The sequence below is a fragment of the Pelodiscus sinensis genome, chromosome 2, assembly GCF_052426305.1.
Source record: "Pelodiscus sinensis isolate ZL-2025 chromosome 2, ASM5242630v1, whole genome shotgun sequence".
Lineage (NCBI taxonomy): Eukaryota > Metazoa > Chordata > Testudines > Trionychidae > Pelodiscus > Pelodiscus sinensis.
Genome location: NC_143053.1, coordinates 216,213,273 through 216,225,866, shown reverse-complemented (window position 1 = coordinate 216,225,866; position 12,594 = coordinate 216,213,273). Strand labels below are relative to the sequence as shown.

The 12,594-nt window shown below is 48.9% G+C and overlaps 1 protein-coding gene across 3 annotated transcripts in view; it reads right to left on the bottom strand.

Annotated features, from left to right (window-relative positions):
- FAM133B (family with sequence similarity 133 member B) overlaps positions 1 to 7,330 on the bottom strand; it is a 33,002-nt gene extending 25,672 nt beyond the window's left edge. For 2 of the 3 annotated variants that reach the window (XM_075922370.2, XM_075922368.2), the window contains exon 1: positions 7,145 to 7,330. In XM_075922370.2, the coding sequence (XP_075778485.1) occupies positions 7,145 to 7,168 (24 nt within the window). In that variant the 5' untranslated portion in view covers positions 7,169 to 7,330. The remainder of the gene's footprint in view (positions 1 to 7,144) is intronic. The other variant, XM_075922367.2, reaches the window with a different exon arrangement.
- Positions 7,331 to 12,594: the final 5,264 nt, after the last annotated feature.

Genomic DNA, 12,594 nt, shown 5'->3' with positions numbered 1-12,594 from the left:
AGTAAAAATTAGTGACAATATTACCACATTAAAAACAAGTCCCATATGTAGTAGTTAATACTAAAACCATAATATATGTAAACAGGCAGTCCCCGGGTTACGTATGAGATAGGGATTGTAGGTTTGTTCTTAAGTTGAATCTGTATGTAAGTCGGAACTGGTGTCAAGATTCAGCCGCTGCTGAAACTGACCAGCGGCTGACTACAGGAAGCCCGAGGCAGAGTTGCTCTGCCCTGGGCTTCCTGGAATCAGCCGCTGATCAGTTTGAACAGCAGCTGAATCTGGACGCCTGGGACAGAGCAGCTGGGGTGCTGCCGGGTAGGTCCGGAGCGGTGCCCCCAGCTACTCTACCCCAGGGGTAGGCAAGAAACCTGGCAGACCAACCCGGCAGCACCCCAGCTGCTCTACCCCAGGTGTCCCGAGAAAAGCCTGGTCTGCTGGGGGGGGGGGGGCACACTAGCTGCCCCCCCCCAGCACTCCAGGGAGACGTGGAGCAAAGCCGCAGAGGATCCCGCGGGACCGCGGTGCGTCTGGGTGGTCCCGCCGCCCGGGTCCTCCGCAGCTTTGCTCCGCGTCTCCCTGGTCTGCTGGGGGGGGGGGGGGGGTGGAGCTAGCCTCCTCCAGCAGACCAGGGAGACGCGGAGCAAAGCTGCGGAGGACCCGGGCGGGGGGACCGCCCAGAGGCCCTCTCCCCCCCCCAGCAGACCAGGGAGACGCGGAGCAGCTTTTGGGCGGCGGGACCGCGGCGTCTCTGGGCGGTCCCGCCGCCTGCGTCCTCTGGGGCGAGAAAAGCCCCATTCGTAAGTACAGATCTGACATAAGTCGGATCCGCGTAACCCGGGGACTGCCTGTACAAACAAAAAATCCTTTGGTGATTTAGCAGCATTTAAGTACTAAATCATATATTTTAATCTCTAGAACAGGGGTCTGTAACCTATGGCTCAGTATGTAACCAAACATGCTCTTCTGTCATTCCCAAAATACATGCAACTTTTTAAATTAAAATGAACAATTCAAAATTTTAAAAAAGCATAAAGCATGTAGCTTTAATGCATGCATGAACCTAAATTTGACCAGTTATGATGTAAACTTAAAAGAAATGTACGAAAAGATGCAGCAGCATAAGTCCCATTATTTAAAGTCTGTGAGTACAATGTTTCATTTATGCTGCTATTAATCATCATGTCAATTATCAATAACAGCATTTCCCAAAGTGTGGTCCGCAGCCCAGTAACAATCCTTAGAAAAAAAAATACCGGTCCTCAGAAAAATTTTCACGCATGATTCTTGGGAGAGAGCCCGCCAGTGCAGCGTCTCTGCCGGGCATGCTCCCAGGTGACGGGGCAAGATCCAGCAGGTGCTAGAACCCAGGGAGAAGGCCAGGCGGCGTGCGCACCGATGCAAAATGCCCAGCACTAGATACAGCTGGGGGAGCTGGCGCCAGGGATTGGGGCCAGGAGGGGGGGCTGAATAACCCGCAGGACAGGTAGGGCCAGCGACACTCCCCGGGGCAGGGTGCAACTCATAGTTTCACCCACGAACGCAGGAGTGACTGGGGGAGATGACATGGGGCTACTCACCCGACCTCCAGGGCCTATACGAGCCGAGTCACCCACCAGGCCTGAGAGGGACCTTCTAACCTTACCGGTCCCAAATGGGGGTGAAGTAGATACCTTGGGGATGGGGTTGGGAAACCACCGAGGGCAGTCGACCGGGCCCGCTCCTGTTGACATTGGGGGCTTTAGGAGGACCAGAAACAATTTATTTGCATATTCATCATTTGCTTAATGAATATGCAAATATATGTTACCGGTCCTCCAAAAGCTTGTGAATGGGTTTACTGGTCCCCAGTATCAAAAAGATTGGGAACCACTGATCAATAATATGAAGTTGTATATTTTCAGCCATGCAAATGGGCTCTTTGTTGACCGCTTATTCTTAATTTTGATGGACTTTGGTTCTTTGGTTTGAAAAGGCTGCCAATCCCTGCTCTAAAACATTACTGGAGCTCCCCCTGCAGCCTGCTGCTCCCCTTTTAACCTCTCTCCTCCATGCACTGTTGGTGGCTGTTGAAGCTCTGGGAGGGAGAGGCAAGGAGAGGGGATGGAGCGTGAATCAGGTGTTAAGTGGCGCTCTGAAAGTGCTGGGAGGGAGAGGGAGGAGTAGGAAGTGTGGGGCTTCAGTGACCCAGTGTGTGAGGGGCACGTACGAGTGCGGGGCAGACAGGGAGTCCGTAAGGTGGAACCCCAGTGGGCTGCTGTGGAACCCCAGTGGACCATGGGTTGAGAGCTGGCAGCCTCGCACGGGGCTGGAAGCAGCAGCCGGGGAAAGGGCTGAGGAGGAGGCTGCTGGTTCCCAACCCAGGGCCAGGAACAGCTCCGACCCGTGGTACAGGGGCCATTCTAGAATGGCCCCCCATCCACCTCCCATTTAATAAGTTCATGGGTTACACGTAATGTTTAACCAATTAACTAATTAAACAGGATTTAACATCCCTAATACATACGCAAGAAGTGGCCAAATTAAGGATACATAGGGAATTTCCTAAGTTTTGGGTGCTCGACATTGCTAAAATCAATAATGACTTTTTACACTTTAAGAGTCTAATTCCACACAGGTTTTTTTTTAAGTATACAAACAAAAACCTAGACAGTCTATCATATGGCATCATACTGAAACCCACATGGTTCTCCAGCTGGGCTGGACCCTTTAGATTTTCTGTCACTTGAGCTAATTGAGTAAATAACAGCGATAAGTAAATAGTAAGTTGTCAAGCTTTAGGTGGACCAGTACTAGAAGAGGAGGAGACACTTCAATAGCAGGACAGACACTCACTAACTGCAGAGGAATGGTGAGACTCAGGAATCTTGGGTTGCATTCTAGATTTTGGAGAAGAATGTTCTCGAATGCAGGAGTTCTCAATCTTGGTTCTTTCTGAGGCCCCTCCAACATACCATAAAAACTCCCCAGCCCACCTGTGCCATAGCAACTGTTTTCTGCATTTAAAAGCTAGGACCAGCGTTAGGGGATTGGGGCAACTGCTCAGGGACCAACAACACAGGGAGCCTCATGTGGCAGGACTCAGGCATCATCTCTCTGAAGGTGCATGTGACCCCCCATCAAGAAGCCATGGATCCCAGTTGAGAACTACTACACTAGTGCAGTGGTTCTCAAAGTATGATCTGTGACCATCTTGTAGGTGGGCCATGGACTCAGGGCTTACCCCCACCACAACAGGAAGCCTGTCTGGCACTCCAGCCCCGCAACTGCCCCCATGAGGTTGAAGCACCAACACTGGCTTCCCCATGTAGGGGGCAGAAGGGTCCAGGGTCAGGGAGCTTCGTAGGATGGATCCAGCTTGTGGGGGCAGGAAGCTGCTCCATGTGCTGCTGTTCCCCCTCCGCCCAGCTGGGGAAACGGCAGGGCAGGAAACCACTGTCTGGAGGCTTTCCCTGGAATCATGGCTCATGGGAGCAGTATAGAATAGTGCCTGGGAACAGGGGGATGCCAGGTATATGTCCCCCCTCTTCCTCATGTCCAGACCCCACTTCCCCATCTCCCTCATGCACCTCCTTCATGCTGAGACCTCCCCACCCTGCTCCTACACCATCCCTCCTGCCCAGACCCCGGCACCTGTACCCTATCTCCGATCCGACTAGGGATGTTAAAACACATTTATAGGTAAATATGTAGCCACTGAAAACATCAGTGATTATATGTTTATTATTTATTTATTTAAAATATTTGTAACCTGCCTCTCTATTTAAAATATTCAAGGCGGCTTACAAAATTTTTTAAATACAACACAAATACATATAAAAATATAAGACCCCTGAGGGACATAAAACCTGCTAAAAATGTCTTGAGAGGCGGAACACACACATACAGACTCAAATACCAATAAAAGTATGAGTAAAGAGAGCAGCTTTACACACAGCGGGGTAGGGGGTGGGAGGAGGGAGAGAACTCTGATACAGAGGCAGCAGCATGCGGGGGAAGGGCTTGCATGCAACTGTGAAGGTTAATAAATGAGCCCAGACCCCACCCCATCTTTGCACCTTCCCACCCAAACCCTTTGCTCACTCTGCTCCTGCACCCCCGCCCCCCAGCCAGCTCCTGCACCCAACCTCCCAGCCAGACTCCACCCATTCCTGCACGCATTTTGTCATCATGGGTGGTTGGCTGGTGGTCAGCTGAAAGGTGAGCTGTGTGCCAAAAAGTTTAAGACCCACTGCCCTAATGGGCACAGACTTCTACACTTTCCCTCCAAGCTTGATGCCTTTCCCAACGTGCTCTTGTCCTGACACAAACAAGGGTGGTAATTTCTGTAATTTCATTTCTATAGCACAATTTGTGTACATGGTGCTTTATCCACACCCAAAAAAGAGAAGGCTCTTGCCTTAGGCCCTGTCTACACTTGAGATGTTAGTGTATAGATGTTTAAACAATTAACCAATAAGCCTGGGTTTATCAGTTAATCCAAATGACTACATGCACTCCCCCCATTGCTGCTTCTGAACCAGAGGCAGCAGCACAGGGCTGTAGGGGGTTCTTCGGGAGTGGGGCCAGGAGCATGCTGGCTGCCAGCCCCACACATGATTATCTGATGGCCCCCAGGTAACTGCTAAGTCTTGGTGTGGTTACACGATTATTAAACTAAACAACATCTAACAGTCCTAGTCTACACTAGAAAAGTTTGTCTGCACAGCTATACCAGCAAACACTTCTACTATAGATGTCACTTAATCAGTTAACCAATTAAAGGGGGGGATGGGAAGAGGCTGTTTCAGCCCCGCAGCATTCAGAGACTGCTCTGGACCCCAGAGCAGCTCTTGCCTGAGGGGCGCCTGGGCCCACCACCGGACAGGGGCTGCTCCGGATGACCCGAGCAACTCCTGTCCATGACAGGCCCCTCACGGTGCTGGAGCAGTCCAATGCCCCTGGCAGGTGGGGAGCTGCATCAGCCCCACCAATTAACTTTAACCAGTAAGCCTCACCTGTTAAGGATCAGGCTTACTGGTTAAACATTCACATCTCTACTGGCAAAACAGTTCTTTTTTCTGATACAGCTTATACTAGTTCTGAGGGAGGGGAAGGGAATCTCTCTCAAAAAAAGCACATTTGTTTGCCAATAAAAAACTACATCTGCTCCAGGGCTTTTGCTAGCATGAAACTGATACAGAGGAAAAAAATCACATTCCTAACTGACATTAGTGGCAAAAATTTTGTAAACCTGGCCTTGCAGTCTAGGGTCTGAATAATATCAATTGTTCTTTGCAGGGAGACCACTAAGCTCAGACAAAGCCCCTCTAAAGACACTGAACACTTGGGAATAGCTTGCAGGATTACAGCCTAAATTTGAAATACAAACAACGAAGAGGGAAAGGCTGAAATGAAAGAACGTGATTTGGTTTATTTTTAATCACAACTTGTTAGTTATAAAATTTTAATAACATTAAATGAAATAAATATATGGTGAAGCATAAATATATTAATAAATAGTTAATGGTGGATGACTAGTGGAAAAGGAGGTCCTGAAGGACAGGGATATTGACAACCTAAAATCAAACTCTAATCCTACAATCAGATCATACGTGAGAAGATTGACACTAGGAATGTTAAATATCAACTAACTAATCAAATAGTCAATGGGATCTCTATTGACTATTCAATTAGTGATAAGGGCAAGCACACATTCCATCTCTGAAATGTACAAGAGCCCCAGCAAGGAGGCCCCTGACTCCACACAGCATTGCAATCTTTGAAATGTACAAGAGCCCCTGTTGGGGTTCTTCTACATTTCAAAAAAGCACCACTGTGCTTCTGCCCCGTCCCATGGAGCTTGAGGGAACCAGCTTTTAAGCTGGCTCCCCCTATCATCCTCTCTACTCCCCCCCCCCCACCCTTGCTGCCTCTTTGTGATAGAGGCAGCAAGGGGGGGAAGCGACTAGTTGACTATCCGGTAAGATTTTGCTTATTGGATAGTCGACTAGTTGATGAGATGCTTACATCCCTAGTTGACCCCAGTTCTGGGGAACAACCAACTGAAGACAATAAAGCCTCAATGGTCTGTGCAGAAAAAAAGGACCTGCATGTAATCAATAGTTTAGGCCAGAGACCTTGTGGGTTTTTTTTTTTTTTTGGTTCCATAAATCATTGAAAGACCACACTCAATAATAAAATAATGTTGCTAGGGATTTTTTTTTGCAAGCAACTGGCCAGCACCCTAAGTTTTTCATAAAACAGTTATCAGACAGAAACTATAGACATTAGTATTTTTGCTGGATTTGACTGGGAGAGGAAAGGTTCATATATGATACAAGTAAATTTAATGGGTTATATGGCTGCCCTGTTTGGAAAGAATACATGATGCACAATATAGTATTTATGAGCAGTTAGTAGAGGTCTTTGACTCTGCTGGGAAACATGCCAGCCCATATGGCTTACTCAAGAATCCCTTGCTACTGATGGGAGACCTTTTTGGCAGAATTATATTGTAATTATCATCATCACAGGTACCCAGTTTACACAGAGTCAAGGCTTTCATGCTGATAGGAACCACCTCTAAGATGAATGACAACGCTGATGCTGGGGAAAAAAAGCGAATAGTCCTGCAGCACCTTGGAGCCTAACAAGGAACGTAGGTGGTATCATGAGCTTTGGTGGGCACAACCCGCTTCTTCAGATGCTGAGGAAAGCTCGTGAAACCATCTACATTTGTGTTAGCCTCTAAGGTGCTGCAGGACTATTCGCTGTTTTTTCAGTCACAGACGAACAAGGCCGCCCCTCCTACTCTTTCCAGCTGGGAACTGTGCGCGCCTGGGGGGCTGCCCCCGAAAGTAATAGAACAAATATTCTTCAAACAATTCAGCAACAAGAGCCCCTCCTGCAGACCAGCATGGAGGGGCGCCCGGGGACACGCCAGAGCACTACGGGGAGTGGGATGGGGCGCCTGGAGCAGAGCAGGACTCACCGAGCCCGCTCCTGCCCACGGCTGCGGCGCTGCTGGCCGGGCCGAGCGCTACACCCAGGTCTCCCGGAGCCGGGCCAGGCCCAGCCTGCGGCGCGGGACGCAGCAGCGCTTCCCCGCCTGGCCTCCCCTCGGCCCTGCCGCCAGCCCCGGCCCGCGCGCCGCGTCACTCACCACCCGGTTATCCCGCTTCCCCATGGCGGCGCCGCACAGACGCCTCGGCTGCCGCGCGCTCCGGCCAGGAACTGAGCGGAACAGGCGGCAAGGCCCAGCTCGGCCCCTCTTCCCGCGGCCCAAGCGGCGGGCGCACGGCGCCACCTACAGGGCGCACGGCGCTGGCGCCCCGCCGCCCGCCTTCGGCCCGGCCCTCGTCAGGCGGGGCTCCGCCCTGCGGCTGGGCAGTGCCTAGGGGCGTTGTGGGCCGCAGCCAGCCCGCTAGGGGCATCATATTGGGGACCCTTCCCTGCCTTTCAGTCGCCAAGGCCTTTGTCCCATGAGCAGATCCAGTGAGGAAAGCCGCTGAGGCCGAGAAAGCCAATGCAGGGATGCTGTCGCCCTTCGCGGGTCATGCCTGGGTTGGGGTCCAGAGTAAGCCACGCTCCCCTACGCAGCCCAGGTAATGAAGCTGAAGCAGTACCAGGCAGTGAGAGGTCAAAAGAGGAGCGGCACAACCTTATTCTTTACATTCAGTTAAGAGCAACAAATCTGGGCCTGGAGACTGTTCATCCAAGAGTTTAGAAAGTGCAGGGGCCGGAGCTTCCAACAAAATAAGCAATTTCTTCATCTGCTGGCTTATTGGAGGGAGAGACTAAGGGGAATTAAAGCGCAGCAAGTAATAGGTAGTCTGCCTTAAATAATGGTTAAAAATAGAATTAGATGAATATGATGTAACAGGGACAAATCAGTGATAGAAATGTAGCCGTGTTAGTCTGGGGTAGTTGAAGCAAAATGCAGGACAATGTAGCACTTTAAAGACTAACAAGATGGTTTATTAGATGATGAGCTTTCGTGGGCCAGACCCACTTCCTCAGATCAAATAGTGGAAGAAAGTAGTCACAACCATATATACCAAAGGATACAATTAAAAAAATGAACAAATATGAAAAGGACAAATCACATTGCAGAACCTTCCTTCCTCCCCCTTCCCACCCCCCCCCCTCCGCATCCCCCTTCTGTTCTGCAATGTGATTTGTCCTTTTCATATTTGTTCATTTTTTTAATTGTATCCTTTGGTATATATGGTTGTGACTACTTTCTTCCACTATTTGATCTGAGGAAGTGGGTCTGGCCCACGAAAGCTCATCATCTAATAAACCATCTTGTTAGTCTTTAAAGTGCTACATTGTCCTGCATTTTGCTAGGGACAAATCAGTATGAGTTCTGCAGAAGAAAAGCCTACTTCTCCAGTTTAGTAGTCTTTGAATAGGTTAAAAAATAGTGGCTAAAGAAGAAATATGCAATGTCACATAAAGACTTTCAAGAAGTCCTTGACAATGACAAGAGGCTAGCAAGGAACTAGGATAATGTGACTAAAAAAGTATGTTTTTATATTGAAACAGCTGACTCAAGGTAGTTGTCTCTGCTGTGGAGACAAGGCACTTGTCCTTGATGTAACTAGTCAGGGGCATGAGGTTGGTGTAAAAATACACTATTTTTAGTGAATGCATATGCTAAGAAATCAGGACATGAAAGATTAAATTTTGTCATGGATTAGGAGCTCACATAAGCATGTGTATCTATGCTAGGAATAATGTTTTCTTACCACAGTTAGCTAACTAACACTTGGTAACTCATGATAAAATGCTTAGGAAAACAAGTAAGTTTGTAGGTTTCAAATGCATTATCAGGTGGAAGTAAACACCCAAGGAGAGCCTAGGATTTATCTCAACCTACTAATATATAAGAAAATAGAAATGATCTTGTCTTCACTGAGATTTTACCATGGGCATTAGGTAGCACATGATAAGAACCCCCATCCTCTATGAAGACAAAGAGGCAGAAAACTGAGATGAGGAAAAATGGTCAATTTTTAAAATAATGTTCCCAAACTTCCTTATTAGAAGTGGCAATGTTGAACATACCTATCAGTAGCTGGAGAAAGAAGGTGAAGAACGAGATAGCAACATCTGTAGAAAATACAAAATTATTAAATTTTGTCAAGACTAGAGAAGATTGTGAAGAATGTCAGCGTCATCTAACACAGGTGGGTGAATTATACACCACAATGGCAAATGAAAGGAAATAGATAAAACAGAAAATATCATATTGCTTCTATATAAAGCAGTGGTCAGCAACCTGTGGCCTTTGGGCTGCATGCAGCCCACGGACCCCATGGCTCTTCCCCTCCCCTTGTTGTGCCTCTTGCACATGAGGGGTACCAGAGCTCTCATGTCCTGTTTCTCTCTCCCAGCATTTTCGGAGGAGTTGTGGTCCACTGTTCCTCCCCCTCCTTTTCAGAGCTAGAATGCCATGAATCAGCTGTTCATGGCATTCCAGCTCAGAGAGAGAGGGAGGACTGGGGACAGAGCACAAATCATGTGATTTGCATGCTCCAGAACTGCTGGGAGGGAAGGGTTACAAGCCAGGATGGACAGGGATGGTGTCCCTAGCCTCTTGTTTGCCAGAAGCTGGGAATGGGTGGCAGGAGATGATTACTTGATGATTGCCACTTCTGTTCATTCCTTCTGAAACACCTGGCATTGGCCACTGTTGGAAGACAGGATACTGGGCTAAATGTATCATTGGTCTGACCCAGTATGGTCATTCTGATATTTTTCTAGAGAACCCAGATGTATCTTCCTCTGCTGTAACTCACTAGATCCCACTTCCCTCCCATAACTGACATAGAGCCCAGGAATCCTGACAGTTTCTCTCTCTCTCTCTCTCTCTCTCTGGAGTTAGTAACAAAGTAAGACTTTACATTAAAATTTTAAGTCTAAACAGTGTCTCTTAAGTGATTCGCACAAGATGTCAGAATATGTTAGTATTAGAGCTGAGTGGATTTAATATATATTTAATTTTCCTTCTTTTATATAGGAATTAGATACAGTGTTTCTGTCAGGTAGTTGCTAAGTTACCTGCCAAAAACTAGTTTTTCAAGTGCATTAGTAGCCCCTGGAAAGAAGTGATGGGTGCATTTGGGAAACCAGACAGGGTCAGTCCCCCACCCTCCCTTTTGCTGCTTGGCTTGTACTGAGCATGCTCAGTAACACTACTGAAGGCACTGTCCACACAGGTCGCCCCCCCCCCCCGATCTGAAATGGTGCACCTGCACCAATGATGAAGTGTGCTAGTAATAATCGTGTCATTCCTCCCATCCAAAGACACCCCAAGCATTTCACTGCAGCATTGTAGCACATGGCAGCCAAAAGTGAAAATAATGACTACATGTATGTAATGAAAACAATGGAAGCAGAATGACCTGGCTCAGCTTGCTTTGCTTCCCTGGCTGTGCCACTACACTTCCTGCCAGTGAGTGCGGAAGTGAGGGGAGGGAGTCTTACCCCCTCCCCAGAGTGACACGACTGGGAGCAAGAGGAGCACAGTGAGCTAGGGCTGAGTCACTCCACTTCCCCTTCCCCATTGTCGGTGAATATGGTGGGACCCAACCCCTGCTGCAGATGCCAGGCTCCCAGGCTAGTCTCCCAGGCTGTGAGATACTCTGGCCTTGCCAGCTGCTACCCCTTTGCCCATCCTGCCCATGGCGATTTGAGCATGTGCCCCTTGTGCCCCCTCTTGTCACTCCTGGGTACTGTAGTATTGCAACCCCCCCTGGGGGAGCTCAAGGCAGGGAGTTGGTGGGAGGTTATGATACAATAGTACCTGTTAGAAATGAAGTGTGGGATGGAGTGCGGGGGGTGGGGTGGGTGCAGGGCAGGTTTTGGGGATGGGTGTGGGTGTTGGTCAGCTCTAGGCAAGGGATTTATGTATGGGTGCGTGTGCAGGCATCGGCAGGGGTTAAGTTGTGGGGATGTGCTGGAGTCAGGGCAGGGGGGTTAGGAGCTATGGGGGGCTCAGAGCAAGGGTGTGGGAGTGCAGGCGTCAGGGCAGGAGGTTGGGGTATGGGAGGTCAGGGCAGGGGGTGTAGAGGAACTTGGGACAGGGAGTGCAGATACTGCATTGCCTAGCCACTGGATCTCTGAGGCAGGCTGGGATGGTGGAGACCATACTGCTCAACTGCTGGGTCCCTGGGACTAGCCAGGGTGGCAAGGACTATGCTGCCTGGCCTCCTGAGCTCCCAGGCTAGAGCCTGGGTGTACTGTGGCCACACCACCTGGAGCTGTGGATTTTGAGTTGGGCCCACCAAGTCTGGGGCATGCCCCTCCTCTCTGTCCCCAGTCATCCACGTTGTGCTGGAGGTTATGGTGTGTGTGTGTGTAATTTGGGCTTCTATGGAGGATGAGAGCCAGAAAAGGAGGGGCAGATCGCCACTCTTGCTGATTGATGAGCTGCACTGGAGTACACGGGCTTACTTTCGCCTTTGTGCACCCTGCTCCGGGCAATAGTACCTGAGTACAACCCAGTAGTGTGTTAAGCAATGTGACTAATGTTTGCCATGTTTTGTTTTGTTTGTTCTCTTACCCTATCCTCAGGGGGAGGAGCATGTGCAATGGAGTATCCTATATCAATAAGGTTTTTCTTTATATATATATATATATATATATATATATATATGAGATTGAGAGGGCAAAGTTGAAGGCCATGTACTTGGAGCAGAAGATAGTATTTGTGTGAATTTCATTCTCCTCTGCCCATCCACTATTACTTGGACTTGGAGCAGGGGAAGGTGATTTTCACCCTAGTTATAAACTTCTGTGACTAAAGATACTGGTTTCTCATGACCATTGCTTGCTCTGGTGTACTATTGATTTCAACAGACTATATGTGTATGGGCTGTGAATTCTTAGGAAGATCATTACTTACGTTACCAAGTGTTGCAGGATTGAGCCATGTGACATTGGGAAAAAAAATCTTTTAAAGAAGGACTGAGAGCCACAGTAGCCAAATTATGAAATTATTCCTATGAACTCATGTTAAGTAAAGTATAAAGCAGTGCATTAGTGATGGAATGTGATTAATACAATTAGAAGTTTGTAGGAAGAGTTTGTGTAAATAATTGTCCATATAATGATATATAATTGTACATATATACAGGCAGTCCCCGGGTTACGTACAAGATAGGGACTGTAGGTTTGTTCTTAAGTTGAATCTGTATGTAAGTCGGAACTGGCGTCCAGATTCAGCCGCTGCTGAAACTGACCACCAGTTCTGACTTACATACAGAATCAACTTAAGAACCCCAAGCGTCCCCAAATCAGCTGCTGCTGAAACTGATCAGCAGCTGATTCCAGGAAGCCCGGGGCAGAGCAACTCTGCCTCGGGCTTCCTGTAGTCAGCGCTGGTCAGTTTCAGCAGCGGCTAAATCAGGACGCCTGGGGCAGAGCAGCTGGGGTGCTGCTGGGTTGCTCCAGTAGCGCCCAGAGTGGCGCTGCGGGACCAACCGGCAGCGCCCCAGCTGCTCTGCCACAGGCGTCCGGAGAAAAGCCTAGTCTGCTGGGGGGGGGGACGTACTAGCTGGGCCCCCCCCACCCCAGCAGACCAGGAAGACGCGGGCGGCGGACCGA